This window comes from Fundulus heteroclitus, unplaced genomic scaffold (genome assembly GCF_011125445.2).
Source record: "Fundulus heteroclitus isolate FHET01 unplaced genomic scaffold, MU-UCD_Fhet_4.1 scaffold_70, whole genome shotgun sequence".
Classification (NCBI taxonomy): Eukaryota; Metazoa; Chordata; class Actinopteri; order Cyprinodontiformes; family Fundulidae; genus Fundulus; species Fundulus heteroclitus.
Genome location: NW_023397143.1, coordinates 49,712 through 63,514, shown reverse-complemented (window position 1 = coordinate 63,514; position 13,803 = coordinate 49,712). Strand labels below are relative to the sequence as shown.

The window sequence follows — 13,803 nt, the reverse complement described above, 5'->3', positions numbered from 1 at the left end:
ATGTCTTGCTTATTGATATTTTTGTAGCCAAAGAGATGTCTCTCTCTCCCTCTCTCTTATGTGTTTCAAAACTAATTGAATATTTTTTATTGCCTCTCTAACCCTACATATCTCCCACGTTGCCCACTCCCTTGGCTGGTTCAGTTCCAGATGAGCTGCCGAGTCTGAAGGCTCAGATGAAACCTTTAAATCTATTAAGAAGATTTTGCCTGACCGAGTCAGAAAGAAGACTGATTTGCAGATCCAGTTAAGACTATTGGTTTACATCATATGCTGACTTACATTCGTCTATCTTGCGTAAAGTTCCTGCAAAGATTTTGTTGTATTTTTTTTCTCTGTGTCTTGGATGTGTGCTGAGCGTCACATTTTAACTTCATTTAAGACCTTTTCACTTCTTATTGAGTGGAGTACCTCCAGAGGCCTTTCACCAGAACCAACACCCTGCCTGTCTCAGATTGAGAAAACAAACCAAAAATGTTTGTAGAGACTGTTGTCCAGCCAAGAGAGAGGGAGACAACCACAAGAGCAGATATGCAAGCTGATTATGTGAATATTATAAAGGAACTGTTTTCAGTTCTGTTGATGAAAGCTGCAGATCAATGCTGATTCTGAACCCTTGGTTTTACATCCCTTTCCTCACTCACTAAATTAAACATTAGAAAATCAGAATTAGGCTTTATTCAGGTTGCTGAGATACGGAGTATAGTATCTATTCCATTTAGACAGTATTTTTTACTTTCAAACTATAGATTTACCTTTTCAAATAGTGGGTAGAGTTGAATCATTGCAGAATCTGATTGTCTTATATTTGTATAGATTTTTATATTTGTTTTATGTATGCGTTTTTTAAATTAATATTGTCTGTAACCTGGTAATACTGAGGCTTGTGCTAGATGTAAAGCATGTCAGCTGAGTCTAGCAAGGAGATCTTAGTTTGATTTTAAAAAAACTTAAGTCTTGACTTAATTCATTGATATCTTTAAAGGAACTGTTCCTATATTTTTAGTTGAAGTTTACACTTCAGCTACAGTTATTAAATGATTGAGATCATTCAATGGAAAAGTCAAAAAGTTATTCTTTTGGTTAATTATGACACATTATGAGACTGGTTAACAAGCCTCAGTATAGTTTAACAAAGCTTTATCTCATTCCTGCAGAGAAAGAATGCATCAAAGGAGTGTTCATTTAAATAGATACAATATTTTAGGTTGTTAAACTGGTTTACTTTCAAATCAGGTGGTGAGAGTCCATCTGCTGCAGGTAAGATGCTTAGAGGTTTTTAACAGAAACACACTTCCAAAATCCTGAACTATCCCTTTAAGATCATAACAGATGAAATATTGTTGTTTTAGAGAGAGACTGACCTTCACATTCTGAACAGGACAGGTCCGCTGAGCTAGTTTAAAAGCAAAGAAGGACACCTGATAGATATCAGGTCTTTTGTCAGGGTCTGGCTCCAGCATGTACCCTAAAAAAACGAAATGTTGAGGGAAAAAATGTAAAATTACCAAAAACTAAAAGACGAATAGATAAATAAACTTGGACTATGCTGTAAGCAGTGAATATAATTTGACAGGTACTAACGAATGAGGCAGTGAAGATCGTAAGAGTAACGGGAATTATCTGGAATAGTGAAACTGCCATCACAGATGGCCACCTGGCTTTCACCAAAGGGAAGAGTGAAGAAGCACAACTTGTACAGCAAACAGCCCAGCGCCTGGAGAAAAAAAAAAATACCCACATGCACACCCAGTGACAGAAGAGAGGAAATGAATGAGTCCAGAAACACTTTTCCTGCACCGAAAGAGAAAAGAGAGGGCTAAATTTAATAAAATTAGAGCTATTGAAAATAGCTGTGTGGTAGCTTTTATGGTTTAACTTACGACTAGTGTTTATTCTGCTAAATAACTTTCATCACTGCTCACCCAGATATCAGCCTTTGTGGTTATAATCTTATTGTTGTAAAGGTTCACCATTTCTGGAGCTCGATATGATAAAGTTGTGTATCTGAAACAAGATTTGCAAAACAAAACATTAAAAACAGTAAAAAACACAGGCTTCTATCAGCCAAAACAAAGCACTTCACACCCAATTTTTAATTACCGTCTAGAGAAACCAACAGAGTTTGCACCAATAAAAAAAGAAAATGCAAATATATTTAAAACCAATCAGTTGCAAATTTTATTTAAACACTGCCACAGGAAAAGTATACCTCGTAATTTATCACATTACAGCCACAACCTTTTTAACTGGGAGTTTCTGTAACACTAAGAAGCAGATAATTGTGCTGGGGAAGGAAAAAAATGGATGGTTTTAAATTTTTATGAATATAAAATATGAAATTCAGTGCAACTAATTGCCTTTAGAAATCAATGAATTGGTAAATAGTGTCAGTCTCAGTTTAACTTAACCTAAGTATAAATTTATTTATGTGCAATATCATAATATATTGTGCATTATTACAATGTCCTTATTAAATCTGCTGCTTACTCTACTGTTATTAGCTGCTACTTTCCTTTTTTTACTGCTGATTGTTAATTTTATCTATGCTACTCACCATTTATTGATTGATGTAAACAATTAATTTCATATACATATACTTATATATTTTAATTCTGACGTTGCACCCTATCTGCTGCCGTTGCCCACCCATCTTGTGTTTTTTTCTTTGCTTTGTAAGTCTGCTCTTCGCACTCTCAATTGCCCCTCGGGGATAAATAAAGTTCTTTCTGATTATGAAATACAGTTGTGATGTGGTGGCCTCAATATTAGCAAGGAAACAGCATCACAAACACCACATAAAGAAACGCACCAAATAGATGGTAGGAGTGGAGGACGCTAAATTAAGTTTCAGTTAGAAAACGATATCTTAAGCTTTAAACGTCTCAGGAAGCCTATCAGTCCAGAAAAAAAGTAGCTTGAGCAAGGATGTGAAGTGGCTGCACAAAGAGACCATTAATCTGGGAGCTGCAGAGATTCTCAGCTCAGGTGGAAAAATCTGTCTGCAGGACAACAATTAGTTGTGGATTCAAACTTGACCTTCATGGGGGAGAAAATTGCTCAATATTTTAAAAAGAAGGCCATGTCATGTTTGCAGTTTGCCAGAAGCTGATAAATACAAATGCACACCACATTTTCTCACACTTTTGTAAAAAAGAAAAAAAAAAAACTGCAAAAAGAATTCCCCCGATAGCTTCATAATTACACCCTACTTTGCTTTAATCCATCACATAAAAACCAAGAATGATGAAAATTTAAGGGGTGTGGTTTCCTGTAAATGCATCAATCCAGTTAAAGTCAACATTATGAACAAGAAGTGCTAATAAAAGAACGTTTTAAATGTAAAAAGGCACAAACTTTTTGATTTCTTCCTCCACAGTGGCCACTCCTTCGGTCTGTGGGTTTTGGAACTTGTTTGTGGCGCTGCCAAAGTCACACAGCACGTAATGACCTTTGTCGTGCAAGAGGATGTTCTCCACCTGTAGAGGCATGGACATTTGTTTTCTTGTTTCTTTATTTATTTATTTTTATACAGAGATCTTTAGTGCAGACTTTTCTGCAGACAGCATGAGGTTTACAACAAAGTACTGGTTTGAAGCAGCAATTAACTATCCACTGAGAATCCGATACAAGGCTATGATTTTTACTAAATGAGATAGCATAGTGTAGAATGCACCAATTAGCTAGAAGCGGCCTGGAATCTAACGATATACAGCTTAACCAATGAAAAGTAAACTAAACCACACAAAAAATATATATATTTAGGAGAGATGGTTATTTTTTTGCCCCCAGATAAGTTTTGTTAGGATAGTTCTGTTCAATCACATTGAGCTCTCTTTGTGACAAATAGAGAAGGCCCTATACACTGGAGTTATTTGCTGAAAATTCATTACTTTTCTTATTGCAAACGCTTAAATTTAAACACAAACCATCAAATCATCAAGTTAAAAATGGTGTTTGAAAAAAATGCCTAGCCTAGTATACCATCAACTATAGTTCCAGGAGAAAAACAGAAACTGGCTCAACCAAACAACTGCATATGGCATATCTTGAAAAAAATCAATTAATCAATCAACCAGTCAATCAACCAATCACAGTGAACTACTGTTACCTTCACATTGTTGTATCACTTCTTTATGGAGAATTTGTAATAATCTGCAAAAAAGTTATGTCTCCATTTTGATCAAAACATACTGAGAGAACGTGACTTAAAAATCAATGGAGCTACACGACTCGATTAGCAGCAGGTCAAGTTATTTCAAGCATGCTAACAAGTTACATTCTCCTCTGCTATTAGACCAATGAATAATTAAACGAAGCTTCCTCTCACACCAACATACTTATCATTGCTTTTCAAAGGACGTCTCAGCAGGGTGATTCACAGAAGGAGCTGCTGCTGGGTTAACACAATTACACTGGATGTCATCTCCTTCAGTACGCGGTACAGAGTGGTACATTACAGGCCATTAACACATTACAGTTCAGAAAGCTGAGCTTCACTGTGCTTAAGACTTCTCTTTGTGAGCCGGGTTTCTGCCAGTGCCTAAATGACAGAGGCTCACTTCGGCATAAGGAATAATCAAACACTAGAAATAAAAACAATATTAGAAGAACTCCAAGCGGCTAAAGATGTCACCTTGAGGTCTCTGTGGACGATCGGTGCCTTTCGCTGATGCAGGCGGGATACGGCATCACAGGTGTCACAGAAGATCTGGAGCACCTCGGACTCCGTGAAGCCAGTCTGAAGTCTCTGATTCATCAGATTCACCACCTGCCCTCCTGTAAAACAGCATTTAATGATGCAGCAAAGCAGACAGGAAGACATTCAGCTGCCATATTAGCATTCGTTCAGGCCTCTTAATAAAAATCTGCTTGTTTTTTGCTACTCAACAGAGCATCCATACCGACAATTATGCAGCCTTGTAACAGTTTCCATACCACTTTTCCATTTCGTCACATTACAACCACAAACGTTAATATATTTTATTCTAATTTTATGTGACAGACCAACACTAAGTACTCCATAATTGTTAGTGTAGTGGGCCGTTTGTATATGACCCTCTTTAGTTGGAACTCCTAAATAAACTTCAGAACAAACAACTACCTTTATAAGTCCCCTAATTATTAAATTGAGTTAACCTGTGGGTAATTTAATCTGTTCAGTGAAGGCCTCAGAGGTTCATTAGAGAACATTAGAGAACAAACAGCATCATGAAGACACATGATGCATCAGTGCAGACAGGCCAGGAGAAAGCTATGGAGTGGTTTAAAGCAATTTTAGGTTATAAAGGAGCAAATAGAGTTTCCCCAAACTGCAAATAAACACATGGCCATACCTTTGGAGGGTTTTAGCAAGAAGGAATCCATAGTTTAAAAAAAAAAACCTCAAGATTCTGGATTCCAGTTTTTCACAAGCCACATAGGATACATCAAACATGTGGAAGACAGCACTCAGGGTCAGATGAAAGCAATACTAAACTTTTTGCCGACAGGAAAAACACTATGTGTGGAAGAAAACTAACATTAACCATCAACCCTGAACACACCGCCTACATGGTAAAACATGGTCGTGGCAGCATCTGGCTGCAGTGTTGCTTCAATTTATTAGGGACATAGGAAAATAATCTAATTTTGTGGTACCAGTGGCCTTTATTCACAATAATCAGAAAGGAATTGGCCTTTTTGAAAGGGGGTGCCCATTATGCCGCAACTTTGACACGCCGCTCAAACTAGTCGGGGCACAAGAGACGAGGGTTGATCTTCTAGCTAGGGCTGGGCGATAAATCAATTTGACCGATTATTTTTGGAAAGTAGGAATGTTTTTTGCCAAAGCCCTCATTGGGCTTCCATTGAGAGAATAGCATGCAATGCTGCATATATGTTTAGGAAAATATATTGTCAAAATGTTGTAAACAGGAAACTTTTTTACCATTATCCGACATACTTTAATTTACTCAAGTACTTATTTGATTAAGTTAGATTGAAGTTACACAAGTAAAGTAAAGTCTGTTCTTCTTAGCTCATTGAGTAAAACCACTAGCAGCAAACATTTTGTTATATTCTTGTTGTTTAGAATGGCAGTAAAACATCTTGTTTGACAGATTAATTTTAGTTGCACTTTGAATTCAGGTCAACTCCCAGCACATTTTTTTTACATAAAAGCACATTTTTAAAATGACTTCTTTAAATTTTTTGGTGAAACAAAAAAGGAAGAGTAAAAAAAAATGATTAATCGGATTTTGTATAGTAAAATCTGAGATTTTATTTCTAAGCCATATTGCCCACCCCTACTTCTAGCAAAATAACGACCATGAACATACAGCCAGACTTAAAATGGAACTAGTCAAAGGTGAGACACAAATCCAATTAAGAATTTTCGAGAGTAACGTTCACAGATGCTTTCTATCTAATCTGACATAGTTTGAGCTATTTTGCAAAAATAATTGGCAAGATTTCACTTCTAGATGTTTACGCCTGGTGAAGATATACCCCTAAAAGAGAGAGAGGGGGGGGGGGGGGGGGGGGGGGTCTAATAAATAATGAGTCAGGAGGGCTGAATACAAATGCACACCACACTAATCCAAAATTATGCCCTATATGTCGTTGGTTTGCATGTACAATGCATGAACAATTCAAAAATAAAAACAATCATGACATCTCTGGTTGTAATGCAAATAAATTTAGCAGCGGAAGTTACACTTTCTCACTGATCAAAGTATACAAGTACAACACTGACCCTTGCAGTAGTCCATCAGTATGAGAACCTCCCAAACGTCTCGAGATCCCATAGCTGTGATGCTGGAGTCCAGATAACCAACAATATTCTTGTGACCAACGAGATCTTTCTGCAAAAACAAACATAAACAATCATAAATACAATACAGTGCTCAAAAACAACACCGAAAAGTGCTGCCGCCGCTAACAATCTCTGTTGTCACATATAAAAGTGTTATTTATGGGGAAAAAAAAGAAATTACGTGACGGGAAAGAAACTTTTCGCTTTATTTTCTGAAAAAGCTGCGGGATCGTTTAGATTGTCAGTTTTCCATGTGATGCAGCTTGAGGCCATTCCCCACAAAGGCAGCTGCAAGAGGGAGCTCAAATCAGGACTCTGTTAGGTGATGAAAAAAATGTCAAGTACTGCGGCTGGAGGTGAAATGCTGTCCTTTGTGTGTGAGAAGAGTGAAAGTGAGGGCAAAACTAAGAAAGACTGGGAGGTTAAGAAGGCAAACGTAGAGCAACAACATGTCTGATTCCTCTGAAAGATTGCGGGGTGATAGAATCTGACTCGTTTGTTATCTCGACATCCATTGCTTCCTTCCTTCCTTCCTGTGTTCCTCAGCACAGAGGAGACGAAGTCCTACGTAGACTCCAAACTCAAAGAAGGCCTTCAGACTTTCCTGCATCACCATACAGTCAAATATTTTTGGCATGACATCATGGCATTCGTATACATTTACACATGAAAGCGTGGCATTTCATAACACAGAAGTTAGGAAATATTGATGCGTCGATTCACTTGGGAAAACAGATTTAAATCAAACATATACCCAAAAGAAAACCAGAAACATTGTTACCCGTGTCATAAAGAAATAATAACATCCTGTATGCTTTAAGAATGTACACATTTCTTCAAAACATGTTTTGTAAAAAAAAAAAAAAAATCTTTAAACAAGAAACCAGAAAGCATAGAATCAGATTCATAAATGCAGCAAAAACAACAACAACATAATATTAGTTGTTTACATGAAAATTATTCAACTCCCAACGTAAATTAGTTTTATTGGCAAAGGTCTGTGGTTAGGTACTATGACCCAATTCTACACAGACAGTTTAAATGCCTAAAAAGAACAAATATTGCGAGAATTTAACCAACTTCAAGATGACATCACTGCTGTCTCAAAATGATGCAAGTAGTCCAGGGCTCTATAGGTTTCCTCAGGTGCTGTGAGACAGAACATCTCAAAATCCTTGATTATTGATGGTAAAGGTTAATTTATGCTTCAAAGAGATTGTTGCCTTTCACAAACAGGGCAAAATGATACAAAAAGAAAACAAAAGTCCTGCATGTTCCTAGATATACATTTGAAAGCAAAGTTCACAAGTGTCACGGAGGAAAAAGGAGCAAGCACTTAATGGATGCCACCAGATCTCCAAGCAGGCAGATGGTCAAAAACCCTCAACTCACGGCGAAAATCTGCAGCAACACTTGGTGCCAGCAGTCACAGAGGTTTCCATTTTCACAAGACATGCTAAACGCTACAGAGCGGCATGCCAGAAACCCCAAAATGTGCAGTAGTAATGACCCAAAAGCAACAAGAATGGGAAGTTTGATTTTAGAAAAAGCCATGGAGCATGCTAGAGTGGCCGCCATAGCCGTCTGAGTTGGACTTTATTGCACATCTCTGATGAGATCTTCCAGCATTCAAACCCCAGAATATTAATGAGCTGGAGGACTTTGTCCACGAGGATGAGATTACTGAGCAGCGCTGCCAGAAGCTCTCCTAGCTGTGAAACCTTGTATTCAGCAGGTCACATCATCCAATCGTGGCACTCCTAAGTGTTAAACATGTTGTCATGAAGGGGTTAAATCATTTTGTGGCTGCGGTATTAAATAAAAGAACCATTTAGCATTTAACTTGGACAAATTACTTGTAACATTAGCTGTCTGGAGTGATTTAAATGGTTCTTGTTTGACTTGTTTATTGCAAATAGCTGCTAGGTTATAGATTTTGCCAATAAACAAAATTTCCAACGGATGTTTATTTATCTTAGGTGTGACTGTAGACATGAGCCAGACACCAGAAATTAGGTGTAAAAAGATTTTTAAAAGGTTACTGCATCAAAACCATGTGGCTCCCACAGTCCTTTTAAAGAGCTGCCAATGAAAGCAAAAACCAAAGGTTTGGCTGGCTGTACGGAGCACAAAGTAACACAGTGCTCCCCCTAGGATTGCTGTGCACTGCCAGTCAGCTGGTTAAAATATGGCTACCACATTTGCTTTATCTATCTTAAAAAAAATATATTAGATAATTTTATACATTTTTTTTTTTTTTAACCTCAGCACATTTTTTTAAAATCCACTGTGATAATCTAATACTAACTCATTTCTGCTTCCACTATTTGGGCTAAATTCAGCACCTAGCCAAAGTAAGGCCTCGTGCGTAGATATTTTTTTTGTTTGCGTTTTTGCTGTCGTCCTTAGTTGTGGTTTTAACCGTAACGCAAACCCACGAGAGCGACAATAAAAGCAAGCAGCCACTCACCATAATCTGGATCTCCCGTTTGCACACCTGCAGATCGTGCTCATTGTTGACGTACATCCTCTTCAGGGCGCAGCGCACCCCTTGGTTTGTTTTCACCAGGAACACGATCGCAAAGCCACCTACGACAACAAGGAAGAAGAGTCAACCAGATACGGCGCTAAACTGACTGAAAACATGACAGTCAGCAGAGGTGAAATTCGCGAACGGATTTACAAAGTATTCGACTCAAAATTAGACATTGTGAAAATCCATAATGACGCTGCACATCAAAGCTTCCAGACCGCATCTCTGTTCTAGCAGATGAGCTTTTTTTTTTTTTTTTTTTTTTTGCCTCATTACATCAAACAACTGCCAGCGTCTGTCCCTTACATCAGAACGGCGGATCAGGACCACATGGCGCTGCCTTATAGCGTTATCTATTAGTCATGTCATTGCTGGAGGGTTAAAGTAGAGGGCCTACAGTGAGGCCTATCCATCTGGTACGGCTCAGGCCACATATTCACTCTGCTGGGTTTAGCTGCGACACGCGTCGGTTTCAGACAACCACAGACAGATCCTGGATGTCTGCTTGGGAGATCTCGGATGACGGGATGAGGATCTAGATAAGACTCCGGTGCAAATAATAAAAAAAAAAAAGGTAAACAGACATTCTGATGAGCTCAGCTGCCTCATATCACAGTTGTTGAATCATTTGTTTTCAAAATGCTGGATAAGCTGGAGGCCAGACATAGAAATGCAAAACATATATTAAAGACAACGCTATTGTCAAACGTATCTCTGTAGCACATTTAAAGCAAACAACATGACCAAAGTGCTTCACAATTTAGCTAAAGGAGAATTTAAAAACAGAAAAAAAAGCAAAACCCATTAAATACAACACATGCCATTAAAAAAAAGGGACTATTTAGGCTTTCCATAACAATAACGGCGTTATTTATTGCCTGAGCTTGGTAGATAGGTGCAGGTAAACAATGTTTGACAGGGGCAAATTTAGTGCATGTTTCACTCATTGCAATCTCATGTAAATTGTTTGATTGATTCCCAGCGCCTTCATTACTTCCTTTCCTGCGTTTGACTCAACGATTAAACTACTCGGGATGGGGAAGCGCCGCCGTCATCCTTCTAGCTCCAGATAGGCTTCTACAGTCCACCATCAGCACTTTCGCCCCACGGCTCTAGGTTGCAATTTGCTTACCACTGCGTGTTAGTGCGAAAATGACAGTATCGACTGTAAACATTCATTTCGGAAGAATAAAGCAACTGCCTGGAGCCTGCTAGTCTCCACCTCTGAACCATAATAGCAGAGTGCGGATGAGAGATGATGGCAGAAGCTTTGTTTTTTTTTATATACTTAGGTAATATAAACTGAAATCTTTGTGATGCCTGTGCGGGAGACACGGTTAGGTTTCAGCGGCGTTAGGGAAACTGGCTCACAATGAGAAAAAATACACCATCCCCGTCAGTGGCTGTCTTTCCATTATAGGCGATAAGGCTTTCTGCCCAGGGCGGCAGGGCCAGGTGGGCGGACTGAGACCAAAACAAAAAGCGTTTTCTGTCAGCTCTTCTCTGAATGGGTGGACGCACGCCACCTTCTCCTCAGCAGAGACGGTCATCGGACGGATAAACACATAACAGAGTTGATTCGGTGCCGAGTTAAAGACGTCTGAAGCGCTCCGGCCTGCCATAGGGTTAGGGGATTTATCTCCATTTATTAGGAGATCTCCTTCCACACCGATGCCACGCCATCACGTCTTGCTCTAGATTGGCAATACTTTTTTTGAGTATCGCCAATCTAGAGGCCATTAATGGGAAAACTGGTATCTGATGAGTCTAGATTGCATCTCACCATCTCTAATTCAATACCTCACATATTTGAGACTGGTCAGACCTCATGTGGCTCATTATAGCCATGTTCATATCAAAACAATATATTTTATTCTTAATGTATAATAATAAATAACATGATCACAAGGCATTTTTTTTTCTTATTTGGGGCTTGCCCTTAAAAATACCCCCGATTCTCCAGCCAAGACGAAAATAAAATAACTAAAAAGAGGAGGAAAAGGGGGATCATCTCACCTTCTGCGATGATCTCCTCAACGGTGACTTGGTGCCGCCCAACAGTGAAGGCTCTGCCAATGAAATTTCCTCCGGCGTGGCTGGACCCAGAGCTGCTGCCCCCTCCTCCAGAACCAGGCCCGGAGCTCACCAACTCCCGACGGGAATCAAAGAACTTCCTCATGGTGTCGAAATGACAGCAGGGAGGACGTGCTTCTCCCTTTTTCCCTTCACACTCTGCTGGGCCGGCTGTGTTGCAGTTGTACCCAGCTCCAACTTATCCAGAGTCTATTCGGGCGTCTCAAAAAAAAAAAAAAAAAAAAAAAAATGCAAGCAATACCCCCTTTTTTTCTTTCCCTTGTGGCGATGGTGCGAGATTTTTTAGGGGAAATGTCCCATTTGACTGTACAATGATGACTGTAGAGCGGCTAGCTGTTATATAAGTGTATCACACCGCCCCGGAGGTTAAAGCATCTCCGGGAGAAACAAAAGTGCTCCTTTTACCCGTCGGCCAGCTGCTCATGGTCGGCTGCGGCTGCTGAGGAAAAATAGGTCCATCTCCATCTCGTCCAGCCGTCACCGAGCTAGCTAAGTGCTAGCTGCTAAGGCGCTATGACATTTCGTGTAAGGTTATCCAGGTTATCCTCGGAAGAAAACGTCTTCAAACGCGGTGTAGCCTCCGAGTAACTGCGACAGCGCTGCCCAAAAAGCTGTTTCCATCCTTCACGAGAGCGCGGCGACCGTTTGTTGCCTCATTGCTAACTGTCCGCGCGGCTATTTAATTGCTCCCATTTATATATAAATATATATATGTGTACACACACACACACACACGCACACAACTATATGGTTTCCGTTCGCTGACGCCTTCAGCGCAGGGCAGCCCCCAGTAAGCGTCGACTTGATAGGAGACGATTCTGCGTCTGGTGCAAATGTGTAACCGCTGCGTCTGTCATCCGCTGAGATGTTACCGACTGAGGTTTCGACTCAGCCGTCTAATCTCTGCAACCACAGCAATCTTTGGCTGCCAGCATTATCGCAACATCCTAGCTGTTGCTGTTGACGCACGCGGTGGCTTCTGGGTACTGTAGTTCGGAGAGAGCCCTGTCGCCCTCTCGCGTCTGGGTGCTGCCGTATGAGGTCATCTGCGCCCCCCCCCCTCCCCTCACGTCACGTTGAGAAATTCACCCCTGATGACTTAGACTTAGACAAACTTTATTGTCATTTTGTATGCACAAAACGAAATTTCGTTGCATACAGCTTACGACAATGTAATGAGATTGCAACTGAAAAAATAACATTACAATATAAAGTGCAGCAGTGATAAGAATGTAACAGTACAGGAGAAAAGCAGTTTAAAAAAAAAAGTGCAGAAGAACCTATAACCATGTTTGTAGTGCAAGGCTAATGGTGCACAAAAGGCATTAATTTGAAAAGTTCAGTGTTGGCAGTGCAAAATAATAATGGTGCAAAAATGCAGTAAAGCACATTAGTTATTAGTTATGCACATTAGTTATTACAACTGTAATAACTAATGTGCAATAACTACTGTGCAATTCTATTTAAGACACTGTGCAATAACCTGTGCAATATTACAGTTAAATTATCCTGTTTAATAAGTGACTTCAGCTGTATAGTTATCTCACTACCTCACTGTTGCACTTACCTGGTACTTAATGTAAAATGTCATTCCATTTGTATATAAGTCACCTGAGCGTACATAAGTCACCCTAACCATCTGCTTTATTTCCCCTGTACTTTTTATTTTATTTTTTTATTTTAGATACACTGTACATTACACTGTACATATGTGGACACACTGTATATAACATATACTTTATACCTTGTGCACCTTTCCTCCTTTTAGGACCTTTCTTTTTGTTTATTAAGCCGATGTGTGACAAGTAAATTTCTCCACTGTGAGATCAATAAAGCCCTATCTTATCTTATGTTAAACGTTCAGTTGTGTACTATTGTTGTGCACGATTATAAAAGTTCAGCAACATTGGCAGTGCAAAATAATGATGTGAAATGGCCATAAAGACCTGAGACATGAGAGACCTGGCATTAAATGGGAGGATTTAATTCAAAAGCTGAAGGAATTTCCACTTCCTTATTGTTAGAAATGCCAAAGAAGGTGTGCAATAAATATGATAAAATTGTGCTTGATTTTATATTGAAAGATAAATGTCATTACTTAAAAAGAGACATTCTCTGTAATAACAACATGTTTGGTGGCCTAAATGTCCTAAGCTTTGAAATGCTAAACACTTCCTTTAAAATTAAACGTTTGACTAAACTGTTAAAGGGAGATGACACGTTTTGGAACACTTTCCCCAACTACATTTTTAATCAGATGGGTGGACTCCAATTCTAGCTAAAATGTGATTATAAAACAGAAAAGGTTCAAATGTCCAGGTTTTATCAACAGTCTCTCCTGGTGTGGAAACTGGCCCACAAGCATAATTTCTCCCCAACA

General features: G+C 39.3%; 1 protein-coding gene across 1 annotated transcript in view; it reads right to left on the bottom strand.

Annotated features, from left to right (window-relative positions):
• Positions 1-12,405, bottom strand: part of LOC105935812 (AP2-associated protein kinase 1) — a 36,204-nt gene extending 23,799 nt beyond the window's left edge. Inside the window, exons 1-8 of the mRNA XM_012876382.3 lie at positions 11,346-12,405; positions 9,267-9,385; positions 6,737-6,845; positions 4,637-4,779; positions 3,358-3,479; positions 1,926-2,007; positions 1,585-1,717; positions 1,365-1,468 (exon numbers count right to left, since the gene is read on the bottom strand). Of these exons, the coding sequence (XP_012731836.2) occupies positions 1,365-1,468; positions 1,585-1,717; positions 1,926-2,007; positions 3,358-3,479; positions 4,637-4,779; positions 6,737-6,845; positions 9,267-9,385; positions 11,346-11,508 (975 nt within the window). The 5' untranslated portion in view covers positions 11,509-12,405. The remainder of the gene's footprint in view (positions 1-1,364; positions 1,469-1,584; positions 1,718-1,925; positions 2,008-3,357; positions 3,480-4,636; positions 4,780-6,736; positions 6,846-9,266; positions 9,386-11,345) is intronic.
• Positions 12,406-13,803: the final 1,398 nt, after the last annotated feature.